General features: G+C 40.3%; 1 protein-coding gene and 1 long non-coding RNA gene across 4 annotated transcripts in view; one reads left to right on the forward strand and one right to left on the reverse strand.

Annotated features, from left to right (window-relative positions):
- Positions 1-9,183, forward strand: part of CBFB (core-binding factor subunit beta) — a 54,460-nt gene extending 45,277 nt beyond the window's left edge. For both annotated transcript variants that reach the window (XM_034672825.1, XM_034672824.1), the window contains exon 6: positions 6,921-9,183. In XM_034672825.1, the coding sequence (XP_034528716.1) occupies positions 6,921-6,943 (23 nt within the window). In that variant the 3' untranslated portion in view covers positions 6,944-9,183. The remainder of the gene's footprint in view (positions 1-6,920) is intronic.
- The window catches only part of LOC117804595, a 33,979-nt gene extending 17,587 nt beyond the window's left edge, over positions 1-16,392 (reverse strand). For both annotated transcript variants that reach the window (XR_004629173.1, XR_004629172.1), the window contains exons 1-2: positions 16,088-16,392; positions 2,103-2,163 (exon numbers count right to left, since the gene is read on the reverse strand). This is a non-coding gene — a long non-coding RNA (uncharacterized LOC117804595). The remainder of the gene's footprint in view (positions 1-2,102; positions 2,164-16,087) is intronic.
- Positions 16,393-16,472: the final 80 nt, after the last annotated feature.

The following is a 16,472-nucleotide window of genomic DNA, read 5'->3' on the forward strand; positions in this document are numbered from 1 at the left end:
CCCATAACGCCGGGATCACGCCCTGAGCCGAAGGCAGATGCTTAACCGCTGTGCCACCCAGGCGCCCCAATAATAGATTGTTCTGGTTTTAAATCCTGGCTCTCCTATTTGTTGCCTTGTGACATTAGGAAAGTTATTTATCCTTGTGAGCCTCATCTATAAAACCAGGCCTGAAGTCCTACCTCCCAGGTTGCTGCCAGCACAGTATCTGATTCTTAAAATGGGCTCACTTCCTCTTTCTATTCCCTTTGGCTCACAGTGTATCTGGAGTGGCAGTAAAGGCAGGCATATCCTAACTTTAAGCTGTGAAAGTCAGAGGTATTTTGCTAAGATACTTTATATTCTGGTGTTGGTTGTTTGGTTTTTAACAACAGTAAAGGGTTTTGAATTTTTCTGGGTTCAGTTAAAGGTGGAGGTAGCAGTTACCCAAAGGGGTGATTAGTGATTAGGGAGAGGGGAGAACACAGGGGAACTTCCCAAGTTTGGGTAATAGTATATTTCTTGATCTGGGTGCTAGTTACATGCGTGTGTTCATTTAATGGGAAATTCATCAAGTTACATATTTATGATCTGTGTGCTATTCTTTAATAAAAATTAGACATTAAGGGGCGCCTGGGTGGCACAGCGGTTAAGCGTCTGCCTTCGGCTCAGGGCGTGATCCCGGCGTTATGGGATCGAGCCCCACATCAGGCTCCTCTGCTATGAGCCTGCTTCTTCCTCTCCCTCTCCCCCTGCTTGTGTTCCCTCTCTCGCTGGCTGTCTCTATCTCTGTCAAATAAATAAATAAAATCTTTTAAAAAAAAAATTAGACATTAAAAAAGAGAAAATAATCACGACATTTCTTCTGTGAAGTGCCTGCCCATCACCAGCTTTTGCCATATAGTACTAGCCAAGCGCCTTTTTACCTGAGATTCCTTCCATGATTTGAAAATGTTGACATGTTAGTAGATGGCAGTTCTCTGTAATTCAAATGCCTTACTTTGGGATTTTGTGGAAGATTGAGGTTGGTAAAGGACAGAATGAGTGCTCTGGTCATAAATATATTGGAAAGATGCCTATGTTATTGATAACAGCTTATGTACACTCCCTATGTCTAGAGACTGCCTTCAACGCGATTGGTCTCTTAACTTTCTAAAACTGTAATGTCATACTGTTGGCTCTTAATTCGGCTGCATGGTGACAGGGTGCTGAAAGAGATTTTCTCTGTCATTATGTAGAAAATGCTTTCGTCTGGTTAGTTTATAAAGTGTTAGCAAATAAATTCTTGTCTTTAATGTCAGAGAATGGGTAAATAATTATTGCTTATTTTACTACAGGCAGTTTTAATACAATTCAGCAAATCATAGGAGCATTTTAGGTGGAAACTGTTTGGAAATAAAAACAGGCAAAAGGCTTTATGTGGTTTTTGTATTTGTGTTTGTGTGTTTTTGGAGCCTTCGATTCTGTGTGGTCCGAGAAAAAAAATCTCAGCCACTATTTTAAATTCCCGCAGACTTCAGTTTTCAAATCGCTTTAACTATACCAACACTCATTTTTGTGTAAGGACAAATTAACATAAAAATCTGTCTATACTGGACCTTCTAACATGTCTTTTGGGTAAAGACAGTAGATGAGAGTGAAGCAGGAATATGAACTCAGACTAAGAATGAGAACCAGAAGAGGATTGATGAAGGAGGAAGGAGATACTAGATCTGCCTTCTCCCATACTAAGATAGAAAGAGAGTCTTCGTGGGGCATCTGGATGGCTCAGCTAGTTAAGCATCTGCCTTTAGCTCAGGTCATGATGCCAGGGTTCTGGGATCAAGCCCCACATCAGGCTCCCTACTCAGCAGGAAAGTCTGCTTCTCCCTCTTCCTCTGCTCGTGTGCTCGCTTTCACTCGCTCTCTCTCAAATAAATAAATACAATCTTCTTTTTCAAGTCTTTGTTTTCTATCATAGGAGATGCAAGCTTCATTAAAATTTATTTTGTCCTAACCTTGTTTTAGTTTGTAAAAACTTATTGGCCGGGTTTTGTTTGTTTTTTAACATTTCAAATGTTCATATACATAAATTTGGAAGTGACGAGCAGCTTTATTGCAATAATGACAGTGTGAGTACTTACTGTGTGCCAGGCAGTGTACATCACAGTCTTTGTTTTACACTTTGTTCTTAAAACACTGAGGCTGAAACAGAATAAGAAATTTGTCTAAGATTACATAGCTAAAGTGGTAGAGCCATCCTAGTCTACACCTGGAAATGTAGATTATTTCTCCACTATATCTTTTATTTTGAAAGAACACTTTATATGTAAAGTTTTCCTGAAGTTGTATACTTTATAAGGATTATATTCTTTGGCATGCCCATTAGACCAGCTCTTGCAGCCTCCTTACCTGACAGGTGTTTATGATTGTCTGCTGACCTGGTTTTTACCTTTTTGTGTTTCCGGAAAGTACACTCCCTTCTGTCATATTAGGACTTAAAATTTCTGCTTTGTGACTCCTCCAGCTTTAGCAGTTGGGACCAGCTAACAAAGAAACCTTGGGGAATCACTTAATGTTCTTGGTTTCAGTCTCCCGGTTTGTAAGATTAGAGTTGAACTAAAACTTTGACATACTTTGCCACTCTAAAATTCTGTAATTCTGTGCTCTGATGTTTAGTCAAGTGTTAGACATGAAATAGTAAGCATACTTTATGAACATAGTATACACTCAATAAATTGGAGCTATTTTTAAGTATTTAAGTATTAAAGTATTTTAAGTATTAGGGCATTTCCTCATGAAGAATTTTCAGCAATTTGATCATCTTAATAACGAAAGAATGGAAATCAACCCAAGAAGTTTTACTCATTTTCGTTTGGAAATCCCTGCTCTTGGTTATTTCTGCATAGCCCTGACCAGTAGGGAAAACTCAGTGCCTGGTGACTGTTCTTTGTCCCTCCACTTTGGGCTCATCTCATGGCTGCCTTCTCAAAACTGGATATGCCATGTTTCTGGATAATGGTATATTGGAAGAAAGAAAACAGGAGCAACTGGTAGTAAGAGGCCTGTAGTAAAATGTCTAGATTAGGGGCACCTGGGTGGCTCAGTCAGTTAATCATCTGTTTTCAGCTCAGGTCATGATCCCAGGTCCTGGGATGGAGCCTCACATTGGGCTCCCTGCTCAGTGGGGAGCCTGCTTCTCTCTCTCCCTCTGCACTCCACCTGCTTGTGCTCTCTCACTCTTTCAAATAAAATCTTTTTTAAAATGTCTAGATTAATTCTTTATAAATATTAAAAACAGATTTGTATTCTGAACAGGCTTGTGGGTATCTGCTTTATATTAAACTCCTATTCTGAAATAGCTGTTAATAAGAAGTTAGAATCAAGGGCCCATGTGGATTGACAGAGGAAAAGAAACTAGAAATCATGGACTTTATGCTTTTATAATAATCGAGTTCAGAGAGTTTCTTAGCCACCATGTAGTCTAGCCGATTACTCGTAGAATTCCTTCTAAAACATCTAGCTTTCATGCGAAAGCTCATCCAGTTGTTGAATACTGATCCTATGGAAGCTATTTCACTAAACCTAAGTCTGTTTGTGTGTTTGTTTCCTTCATGTGACAGCCTGTACATCTTCCCTCCGAACAATAAATTTCCTCCCAGTCTCCCAGCTCTTATTCCTTCCTCTCCTGCTCTCACTCTGTTGACTTCCCCAGCTCTCATTTGTCCTATTTTTGTTTTTCCTTCACAGTGTCTTCCCTTACATCTCCTAATCCCCCCTTCACAGTGTAAATAACACTGCAAACACAAGTAAATAACAAGACAACTTTACTCCTCTCCATGCCTTTACCAAAATACATTTTAAACAAATAAACCCTAGCAGCTTGTGCACAGCTGCTGATCACTGCTGATGAAGGCCATCACTCATTTGAAGTCATCTCATTATTATTAAAATAATTTGAAAATTACTCCTATCCCGAGGCAAAAGCTGAAATATCCTTTCGACAAAGTATTATTGGTAGGTTAATAGTGATTTGTAAATATGTAATTAGGATTGATTTTACTCAGTGTTTCTTCATTGCGCAGCCCCTTTGTAACCTTCATTGACTGAACTCAGATGCTTATATCACCATCTGTGATTTTGCAGAATTGATCTGTCCTTATACTACATTTAGCATTGATTCTGTATGGAACTTAAATTGGTTTTTTTTTTTTTGCTTCTGGGTGGTTGTCTGGTTTTGTTTTTGTTTTTGATGAATACACATTCCATAGCTTTTTCAGTTTGTACCATGCCACATAACTTTCACATGACTAGTTAATTGAAAGAAATAGGCTAAAATTTAGTTAGTGAGCAGTATGCTGATAAAAATAGTCAAAATCTGCTGGAGGAATGTATCAAAATTTATAAGACTACAGAAGTTAGTGTTGAGTTTTACTTGATTTGTTTCAGAAGTGAACAAGGCATTGTCCTTTCTATCTAAACAACATAATGCTCTTGAGAAATGATGACATTGCTGGAGCTTCTGACCAAACCTGATCAGGCAGTACAAGTGTGACTTGCTGTTTCTTTGAAGGTCAAGGATGCTCTTTCTGTAACAGCTGTGTTAGATCTTAAGAACTAAAACCAGAGTGTTTCAATCTTTGGTTAGATTTGTTTCCGAAAACTGACATAGACAACAAAGAATCAGTTGGTGATTATAATGCATGATTCCATTTAGCTAAAGATTGCACTTCTGATTTCAGGGTGGTCTCAATTACTGGCATATGTTTATCAGAGGTGACTACAGACAAGACCCAGATGAAGAATGGTGGTGGCATGGGCTAGGGTAAGAGGGATGGAGGCAGTCAGAAGTGCTCAGATTCAGGACATCGTTAATGTAGAGCTGTCAGAGCCCACCACTGTGTGGGGGAGAAAGAGATGTTAGGGTGACTGCAAGGTTTTTTGCTGGAACTACTGGTAAAATGGACTCACCATTGCCTAACATAGGAAAACCATTGCTGAAGGAACCAGGGTCTATATACGATCAGATGCTTATGCTTGACTCCCATTTATAGTCACTAAAGAAAGCTTATGGAAGAAACATGCATTGGAATTTGTGAAAGAGACTGAGAGTTAATGTATGTGGACCACAGGGGCCCCAGTTTACATTAAAACTTTATAGTAGCATAGAGTGTCACACAGGACCTGTTAGATGTTCCCTATTAAGAAATTTGCCATCAGTAGTTTAACTGGAAATGTTAATTCTAAAGTGAAACTTGAAAGTCTTAGTGTCTATACTTGTTAAACCTCTTAGTCATTAATATTGTTTTAAAAATCCTTCTGGGGGGCGCCTGAGTGGCACAGTGGTTAAGCGTCTGCCTTCGGCTCAGGGCGTGATCCTGGCGTTATGGGATCAAGCCCCACATCAGGCTCCTCCGCTATGAGCCTGCTTTCCTCTCCCACTCCCCCTGCTTGTGTTCCCTCTCTCGCTGGCTCTCTATCTCTGTCGAATAAATAAATAAAATCTTTAAAAAAATAAAATAAAATAAAAATCCTTCTGGGTATGAAGTAGATTAGGACTATAATTTTCCCCCCAGTTTTGCTTCCTTTTTTTTTTAAGGTTTTATCCAAATTTATTTATTAAGAATTACACTTGGGGGGCACCTAAGTGGCTCAGTTGTTAAGCATCTGCCTTCGGCTCGGGTCATGATCCCAGGGTCCTGGGATTGAGCCCTGTGTTGGGGTCTCTGCTCAGCAGGAAGCCTGCTTCTCCCTCTCCCACTCCCCCTGCTTGTGTTCCCTCTCTCAATGTCTCTCTCTGTCAGATAAATAAATAAAATCTTCCAAGAAAAAAAGAATTGCACTTGGTTTTTTCAGAGGGTTTTGTTTGTTTTCTAAGAATTGCACTTGTTAAGTAACAAATTTTCATGTTGTACTCCAGGTCTTTCTTCCCTCCATATTTATGCAGTCGTATAAAGATATCTGTAAAGTACAGTCATGTCCATTATTTCTACTTTGGAGAAATAGAACCTGGCCTTTAACTTTTTTTTTTTTTTAAGATCTTATTTATTTATTTATTTGACAGAGAGAAAGACAGCCAGCGAGAGAGGGAACACAAGCAGGGGGAGTGGGAGAGGAAGAAGCAGGCTCCCAGCGGAGGAGCCTGATGTGGGGCTCGATCCCAGAATGCTGGGATCATGCCCTGAGCTGAAGGCAGACGCTTAACGACTGCGCCGCCCAGGCGCCCCATGGCCTTTAACTTCTATGGATATAACCAAAAGCAGTTAAAATTGTTTATTGTTGCTCTTAGATGGTGGCCTCCCTGAAGTGGTTCTTCTTAGTGGAAGCTCTAAGAGCATCCATTTCTGCTTTTGAGACAATATCCCTAGTAATGATTTTATTACATGAGGGTAGGGGTTTTTAGTTAAAACTTGTTTGGCGAGATGGCATTCTGTAAGATGAAGTTCACTACTACATTTTTCAGTCATACCATTAGTAGACTATGTACTTTTGTGTGACCGTAAAATAAATAGTAGCACCTATGTTATGGGTTGCTGACGGGGTTTTCATTAGTTCATCCGTGTAAAGTGCTTAGAACAGTGCCTGGCATATAGCTGGTGCTCAATAAATGTCAGCTATTATTAAAAGGGAAATATTGATCCTAAGGTGAATGGATGATGTGTTTAACCCAGTAGTCCAAGAACTATAAATGTAGATTTGTTGTTCTCTTATGCATAGTACATATTTTGATAATGCTCGTTTGAATATAATGAGATTTTTATTCTTGGTTTTTACAGAGACTTCAGCAAAATATGTAATCCATAATTTATATTGTTCTTTTTCCTCTTACATCTGGAGATACTGGCTGAAAATTTTTTAGTTGTAAACTTTTTTTTTTTAAATGCTACTGTGTCTTATACTTTATCTAGCACTTGGATTTTCAAAACATGTTTTGACCCCCAATTATGATTTTGTCATTTCAGGCAAGAAGACAACAAGACCCTAGTCCTGGTTCCAATTTAGGCGGTGGTGATGACCTCAAACTTCGTTAATTAGCAGCACAGCAGATGTGCCCACCCATCTTTACATACACATTGTTTCTAGTTGGCAGAAATAATCATTAAAAGACCAGAAACTGTGATAACTGGAGGTACTGCGGTCTATTTCTCAACCTTAGGCAGTAACAAGACATCACAAACTGCCATGGTTTTGCACTATGATTATATAATACCTGCATTTCTAATTTTGTATGCATGTAGCCAGTAATTCGAATTTTTTTCTATGCAAGCTTACCTTGTTGGCATTATTTTAGTGAGTTGAAACTCTCCACTTGTAAAGCTCTTTTTTTCCTCCATTTTAATTTAAAAGATTATGTCATTTTAAAACAAGTCAAGAAATTTAAATTTTTATCAGAGGGCTTTCTCCCTTAATCAGTTCTAATTATTTTTGGAATTTTAGATGTGTTGGTTACACAGCTTCATTTTAGATAGGCATTCTTCATTATTTGTTTTGTTTCTGTGTTTTTATAGTTTATGGCATTTTAAAACTGCTGATGTGTTTGCATTATTTAGAAGCTAAAAACCTAGTAGCATAGAGCTGTCTGCCACAGCCTTTTAACACAAAGTTTACAGTTGTTAAAGTTGCAGTATCCTTTTAAATGTTGATAATCAGCTCCTTTTTCTTTCCTCCTTAAACATAAAATTTTTAAATTGGTATTAACCCTAATCTGCCCCAGATCTGTTTTACATTCTGTTCTGTAATCATGAGTTTGTGTGGAGATATTCTCCACAGATGGTAATAATACTCTACTGAAATGCCTAAAGAAGTCGCAGGCTGGCTTCTGTTTTATTCAGGGATTTTTTTTAAAGTCAATCAGAAAAGGGATACTGGAGCTTCTTCGTGTATGTAACAGCATATTAAACTGGAGACAGTGATGAATCAGCTACCAAGGTAATATTGTATTAAAATCATGTTTAAGATAGCTGCTTTTATGTATATTTTATAAAGCATGCTTTTGTAAAAAAAATGCTGGGTGATGAAAAATTAGTCTTAGAGAGAAAATGTTCATCTGTGCAGAGGATACATTTTCTTCATTAATTATTCTGGAAAAAAAACTCACAGGTTATATATATAGTATTTTCCAAAAGGACTATTAGTAGAACCTTTTGAGATGAATTAGTTTAAGAATATTTTTAAAATAGGCTCACTGTCAAATTGGATGCAACTTTTTTTTTTTTAAATACAAGACTGGAAAAAAGTGCTAAGTCATTTGGCACCTCCTTACAAATATTTTTTATGTCACATTCATTAAGTGTTACTACATTTCTGAATTTTTGCAAAAATGTGTTTTATCATAATAGAATGGCATTATTTTAAAGAGTTTGAAAAACTGACATGGTCAATTCAGAAAAGAAACCGAAGTCTGAATAAGGTCATCGCATTTAAAACACACACACACACACACACACACACATATATACTTGACTGATGAGGGAGGTGTGACTTTCATTGTATATAGGTCTTATAATTCATAAACATATCCTGTATCTCAGAATAAAAATATTTGTTATATATTTGAAGTCATGCATGGTAAAGAGTGTGTTTAAATTGTTATAAACAGTAATGCATCATAGAAGACCATGCTGATCTTGTATAACTAAGTACTATGAATGAATTTGGTTGGTATTTAGTGTTGTGCAGCTCACATGTTTACACACTCAGTGCCCTAACTCCCCCTGAGGGAATCGCCTTTTAAGTGGCCCTTAAAGTGGTGTTTTAAGGTTACTTTATCACAGAGCTCCTTGGTTTTTGACTTCTGCACTTAATTTTTTAATAACATAATAATGATGGTACATTTTTCTCTATTGCTTTTAGCTAAGGGCTTTCATTCCACCAGTAACTAAGATCAAATGTTATTAAATGTTCATATTGCCATCTTTCTGTAAATACTCGATTTTCCTGTCATTCAGCACAGTGCTGCTTCCGTCTGTCTTAATGCTGGCATTAAGATCATGAGTCCTTTTTCTCCAGTAGTGCAGGCTTTGAAAACTTTTATTAAGTTATTGATGCAATTTGATATTTTTCCATTATCTGTATTTAAACAAAATTACATCATTGCATCATCTTTTCTAAATTCATCTCCATTAAAACTTGCCTTAAGCTACCAGATTGCTTTTGCCACCATTAGCCATACTGTATGTTTGTATGTTTCATTTACTTTCACAATAAACTCTGTAGTGAAAAAAAGGTCTTGGTTCTTTATTGACATAACCCAACAATTTCTGTTCTGGTGCTCATTATGATATGAAAATTGACTTTGTTGTTTCCAAAATGTTCTTTCATCCTTTTTTTTTTTTTTTAACCTTAAGAAAAAAAATACAACAGTGGCATCTAGTGGTCATTTCTGCTGATTCCAAAGAAAACCTTTAATGTAAATATCACAATATCAAACATTCTTAGGACTTGGGCTCCTGGGTGGCACAGGAGGTTGAGTGTCTGACTCTTGGTTTCAGCTCAGGTAGTGATCTCAGGGTTGTGATCAAGGTCCCTGCTGGACCCTGTGCTCAGCGCTTAGTCAGCTTGGGATTCTCTCTCCCCCTCCTTCTACTCTCTCCCTGCTCATGCTTTCTCTCTCTCTCTTTCTCTCTCCCTCAAATAAGTAAATAAATCTTAAAAAAAAAAACAAACCCACATACTTAGGATTTTCCTTGGCATTTTTCCTATACCAGCGTTGTACTTTAGAAACATGCCTTAAGCTTGATTCGTAATGAAAAAATTTACTTACTCACCACCAAATTTACTGCAAATAACAAATACAAATGGTGAATTGGCACCATTAAGCAAAATTCCAAAGAATAAGATTTACACTCAAGGTTAATTTCAAAAGTTGTTTCAGCAATAGCATCATGGTTCTAATAAGTGTATCATCTCTAGAAACAGGTATTTGGATATGCTAGTTTGGAGCTGCTTGGGAAAACAAATATCTTAATTGATTTATGCCTCATTTGGCAACGGGGAGCTTTTTCAAGCTATAAGCCCTTGTATGAATTATCCATTACTGAATAACACATTGCTCCAAAGCCTAGCAGCCTAAAACAGTAAATCTCATCTCACAGTTTCTGTGGGTCAGAAATCTAGAAGAAGCTAAGTTCAGTGGTCTGGTCCAAGGTCTCTCCTGAGGTTATAGTCAGGTTGTCAGCCCAGGCTACAGTCATCTCAAGGCTTGACCACTCAAGTGGTCATTGACTGGCCAGTTTTTTAGAGACCGTTGGGTGAAAACCATTGATATCTTGCTAGGTTTTGGAATGGAGACCTTCCGCTTCTTGCCACATGGGTGTCTCCATGGGGCAATTTACAGCTTTGCAGCTGGCTTTCCCTAGAGCTATGATTCAAGATGGAAGCCACAGTCTTTTTAAAAACCTAACCTTGGGTGGGGGTGCCTGGGTGGCTCAGTTAGATTAAGTGTCTGACGGGTTCAGGTCATGATCTCAGGGTCCTAGAATGGAGCGCCTTCCCCCCACTCCCCTTGGGCTCCATGCTTAGCTGGGATTCTTCCTTTTTCTCTCCCTCTGCCCCTCCCCGATTGTGCTGTCTCTCTCTCTCAAATCTCTTTTTAAAAAATAACCTGATCTTGGGGTGCCGTATCCTATGTTAGAAGTGAATCACAGGGTCAGGCCTACACTCAAATGGAGGAGTATTAAGCTTCATCTCTTCAGGGATGGTACGTCAAAGGGTTTGTGGACATAGTTTTAAAACCACCACAGCACACTGCCACGTGTGTGTGTGCGTGTGTATTAAAAGACAACATTGGTGTTTTGATCTCCCATGTATTTGTCTTTTGCAGGCATATTTCAAAGCATGATTATCCCCTAGATAGCATCAGTCCTTTCTTACAGCCCCACCACATGTATATATATGGCATTTCTCTTGTCTTTTTTTTTGGGGGGGGGTAAGATTTTATTTGAGAGAGCGCCAGCTAATGCGAGCGGTGGGGGGGGAGTGGGGAGAGGGAGAAGCAGACTCCCCGCTGAGCAGGGAGCCCAATGGGCTTGATCCCAGGACCCTGGGATCATGACCTGAGCCGAAGGCAGATGCTAAACCAGCTGAACCATCCAGGTGCCATAGATGGCATTTCAAAAATGTGTCAAGGCCAGAAAATTAAAATTGTAGGGCAGAATCATGGCTGAAAATGGCAGTTTGGTTCTTTTCAATATGATACTTTTAAAACAGTCGGTCTTAAGTTAAATCTCAACTTTTGGTTAGAATAATTTAAACAACTTTGGGGCACCTGGGTCGTTCAGCCGGTTGAGCATCCGACTCGATTTTGGCTCAGGTCACGATTTCGGGGTTAAGGCATTGAGCTCCACACTGAATGTGGAGCCTGCTTGGGATTCTCTCCCTCTCCCTCTGCCCCAGCCCCCTGCCCAGCTTGTGCTCGCTCTCGGAAAAAAAAAGAGTAACTTAAGCAGCTTAGGGTCATTATTGGCCTTATTTGGGTTTCAGAAACATTAGGAAATGTGAATGGATGAGATATATTAGGAAATTTTTGATTAGAGAAGATATCTATATCTGTGATGTCTCCAGTATGGTAATACTAGGCACGTGTGGCTATCAAACCCTTGAAATGTGAGTAAAATCAAGAAACTTGATTTTTAAATTTTTTTATTTTTATTTTTTTATTTGACAAGTATTATTGTAAGCCAACTGTGTGCCAGGCAGTTTTCTAGAGATGAATAAAATGGGCAAAGTTCCTCTCCTAGGGAAGTTTACATCTGCTGGGGAAGATGAACAATTAATAAGTAAGTGGTGAAGTGATAGATGGCTGTGAATTAACTAAAATAGCATCATGGGATAAATGGTGATTAGGTCAAATAAAGGCAGAATTAGGGAAGATGTGGCAGGAAGTAACGTTTTTGCTGGGACCTAAATAACAAGTGAGCCAATGAGGGAAAGTTCTAAGGAAGAGGTTTTAAGAAGAAGGAAAGCTAAGGCCTTGACGCTTGACCTTGTAGCTGGAACTACTAGATCTGATTTTTAAATTTGTATATTTAAATTTAAAAGCTGAGGCAGTCCTCTTTTTCTCTTAAACAAAACTTTGTTCTGGAGGACTATTTCACTTTAGCCTTTGAAAGTTTAGTGTCTGGGGCACCTGGGTGGCTCAGTTGGTTCAGTGTCTGCCTTCAGTTCAGGTGATGATCCCAGGGTCCTGGGATTGAGCCCCTGTCAGGCTTCCTGCTCAGCGGGGAGTCTGCTTTTCCCTTTCCCTCTTCCTGCTGCTCCTCCTGCTTATGCTCTGTCAAATAAATGGATACAGTCTTTTTTAAAAATGAAGAAGTAGTAGTACTGGCTGTTACACAGTACATCTAACCTGGTCTAGGTGGTCAAAAAAGGCTTCCTTGAGGCATTTGAGCTGAAATCCAAGGATGGAAGAAGACACTACGCCAGCAAAGAGAAGGTGACAAAAATATTACAGGCAGCCAGGTAAGAGCATGGCAAGTTTGAGAAATAGAGCAGTTGAGTATAACCAAAACGTGGAATGGAGGAGGTTGCAGCTGTGAGATAAACCTGAAAGGATCAGCAGAGGCCAGGGGAAGGGTCCCAAGCAGTGCTGGCTGGACTTTTCAGCCGTGGTAAAACACTGGGACTGTTCCCATGGGCAAACAGAACCCACTGAGGGGTTGTGAGTTTGAGGGAATGGGCGCTTGAAAAAGCTCATTGTGGTTGATTGGAGGGAAGACTAGAAGCGGAAAGTCAGTCCCATTGATCATACAGTGACCCAGCAGAGAGTTTAAGAGTAGCTTAGTGGGCCTGGAGACATTTCAAACCTGAGAAAAAAGTACAGGAGGCATAATTGACGATTTTCTGGGGTTTTCTTACCAGGCTGGTTGTGTTGCCTTAAAATTCCTAAAATTTCATTGACTTAATGGCTTAATCTCTTACTTAACTTGCTACTTGGTGTACCTAAATGGACAGAGCGGTCACTGAACATAGCCAACCATGTTGCAGGGCCAAAAAAAAAAGTGTAATGAAAGGGGCACTAGCTTTTAAAACTCATGGGAATTTGTGCATAGTGCTAATAACTATCATAGGCCACCCTCTTAATTATTAAATACTTAATTTTACCCTCCTTTCCTCAAGAAAACAGATCACCATAAGAGACAACCTAAAAGTCCCAGCCATTGAGGTAAAATTGTAGGATATCTCATTATCTGCCCTATCACAGTTACAATGGTAGAATACAAACAGGAAAACTGCAGGAAACACTTCCGTTCAGAAAAGGGGAGAATAAAGTCACTGTACTAACAATTATGAAATGTCACTGGAGAGAGAGACTGAGGGCTTTCTACCCTGAGAGAGGGGAGTGTCCTTTGTAAGGCTGATTGGGAGGAGCTCCCCAATCCATTGTTTTCCACAACTCCTGGGCCCATTCCTGATTTGTTGGATGCAATTACCCTTCATCTCTGCTTTCAAACTGGCTGCTGGTTCTTCTCTTGACAAATGCAACCAATAGTAACTGTGGTACTAAGATTTTGTTTTCTAAGCTTTTCACCTATACTTCAAATGTGTACATTTCCTGCCTTCTAAGCTATCACATGTGACCATTTTAACAGGATTGGTATCCTTCCGGCCCTCCAATGTCAGTTCACCCAGCCATTGTCCTGAGGAACACCATCATCCATCCAGCTATCTGAAGCTGGAAACCCGTGTTTTTATTCTTTAATCCTTTTCTCCCTCATCTTCCACATTCATTCTATAGATCCTGCCAAAGGATTCCAACAATTCTGTCACTATCAGATTTTTAAAAAAAATTTAGTTACTCACAAACCACTTACCTTTAAGTCAGACACCTTTTTTTTTTCCAAAAGATTTTATTTATTTATTTGACAGAGATAGAGACAGACAGCCAGCGAGAGAGGGAACACAAGCAGGGGGAGTGGGAGAGGAAGAAGCTGGCTCACAGCGGAGGAGCCTGATGTGGGGCTCGATCCCAGAATGCTGGGATCACGCCCTAAGCCAAAGGCAGATGCTTAACCACTGTGCCACCCAGGCGCCCCTAAGTCAGGCACTCTTATTAGTGCTAATAAATTTGTGAGGTATGATCATTTTACAAATGAGGAAATTAAGGCACAGAGAAGCTAAGTAACTTGCCCAAGGCACAAAATCATTATACGGCAGAATTAGGATTCAAGCTTATAGTACATGTGTTTAACTAATGTTAACCTTCAAAATAAGTCTGCCAGTTATTTTACCAGCAAAAATGGGCTTGTTCAGGAATACAGAATTTTAATTCAGGACAAACAAGATACAGGAAAGTCATAAGTAAACCCCCAGAATAAAGGAGAGGACAGCTCTTACACAGAAAAGGGGGAAATTGGGAAGGCTATTATAAACAAAAAGTCAATTGGAGTAAAATGGGAGTTCAAAGTATAGTGGCCTTTCATTGGCTGAGTTGTGACACTGTCTCATTGGCTGGGCTGTTGCCCACAGAGGAGAAAACCCTTTTTCCACCTGGAGGGTCAGTAAAATAAGTTATTGTAGTATGGATTTACAAGGTGCATCTGGCCCTGTTGGGGCTGCAAGCCACCATCAGTAGTAGGATGTGAGTGCTCCCCCTGCTGGCCTCCTGCTTCCTTTCTAAAGTTTCCTTTTTTTTTTTAATCTTATTTATTTTATTTTAGAGAGGGAGAGAGAGCACATGGAGGGACAGAGGGAGAGGGAGAGAATCTCAAGCAGAGACCGGTGAGGCTTGATCTCATGACCCCAAGATGATGACCTGAGCCAAAATCAAGAGTCGGCCTCTCAGACAACTGGGCCACCCAGGTCCCCCCACCGGGAATTTCTTAGGGGCTTTCCCACCCCTGTTCTTCCTGTTACTTGGATTTTCCAGACTAAAAATCCTTTTCATGTTGTTATCCAGTGTGGCTTTCTCTGTTCTTTGTCTTTCCTCTCCCACACCCCGTGACCTGCCCCAACCTCTTTGTTCACCAGAAATAAGTCCCTCCAAGTGTTTTTGAATATAAGAACCAGTCCTAGTCTGGTTGGAATTGAGTTCAATTCAAACATTTTAGATCAACTAAGATTACTTCTCATCAATGCTAGATTTCTTTCTAGGTCTACTCCCATGCTATTTAGGCCAGCTGCCCAACTAACCTATCCTAAACCTATCCCATCCACATATAACATGAACTATCCACATCTTTAATGCTTGCCATGCATAGTAAGAAGTAAATGTTCACCTTATCCCTGTCCCATTCCCTGTATTAGGTATTATTGATATTTTTTTGTTTTTCTTTCCAGAAAGGTTTCTTTTAGTATGGACAATGTTTCTTTTATTTCTGTTTTTACATCCTATAGTTTACACCTATCTATTTCCTGTTAGCACTCCTTCCACATCAGCATACAGGGATATACTTTGTTTTTCAAACGTATTCTATTACATATATCACAGTTTAGTCAGCCACTTCCCTACTGATGGACATCTCAATGAGTCAGTTCTATTGCTTTGGCATATGATGCGGCAATGGACATCCTTATCCATGTTGTTTTAATGACAGTGGCAGTGACTTCAAGTTTGATGGAGCCTCCCAAGTTACATTCCTACCAAACCAGTTTGAGAATTTAGCATGTCATTCTCTCCCCTGCTAAAATCCTTCCTTGAAGAGCAATGTAATGGAAAGAACTTGGGTTCTACCACTGAGGACAACAAAGCCATTTACATCTCTGGGCCTCATTTTCTTCACTTGTAAAGTGAGGTATAATCTGACATCTCAGGGTGGTTGTGAGAATCCAGAGTCTGCTTCCATGAAGGCTTGGCTCTAAAAGAGGTCTAGTTGCCTTCTAGTTTTTGAGTGCCCCAGGCCATGGGCCAAAAGCTCAGGCTGAACAGGCTAGAGGAGCCCCTCTTCAGACCTGTAGATGAGGAGAATGAGGCACAAAGGGCACCAGAGGTTTGGCCAAGACCACAGAGCGTCGGCGGCAAAGTTTACTCTGACTTGAGGTTGAGCTACTGCCAACGACCTCTGGGTACCAGCCCCAGGGGGCTGTACACATCAGGACTTGGTCAGCGGAGGTCTGGCCTAGCTGCTCCCCATTCTACCTATTCCTCTCCACCAACTCCCCCCTGCCCCTACGCAAACACTCGAGCACATACCGCACTCACTTGGAAGTCGGTGTCATCCCTCCCCGCTGGGCCTCGGACGCTGCACCCTCGGAACTCGCCTTTTGCACCCAGTGAACGTGAGTGGGACGTACGTACGTGTAGCGGGGCAGACGGATGTTGTGTAATCACGTCACATTTGTGTGTTGGGTGGTGTGCGCATCCTTGTGTAGATATATGAAATGTGTGCAGTGTAGTGTGCAAATGTGGGGATTCGTGGAGTATGAAGGCCCCGTTGCACAAGCGCTCACCCTTCCCCGCGGTACCGCCGGACTTCAGGCTTCGCCCCGACTTTCACAGGATTTTGCGCGTGCGCGACTCCGCCTTGGGCTCCTCCCCTCGCGGTTAAAATCCCGCCTTAGTCCCGCCCCCGCCACGC

Source organism: Ailuropoda melanoleuca, chromosome 12 (assembly GCF_002007445.2).
Source record: "Ailuropoda melanoleuca isolate Jingjing chromosome 12, ASM200744v2, whole genome shotgun sequence".
Taxonomy (NCBI): domain Eukaryota; kingdom Metazoa; phylum Chordata; class Mammalia; order Carnivora; family Ursidae; genus Ailuropoda; species Ailuropoda melanoleuca.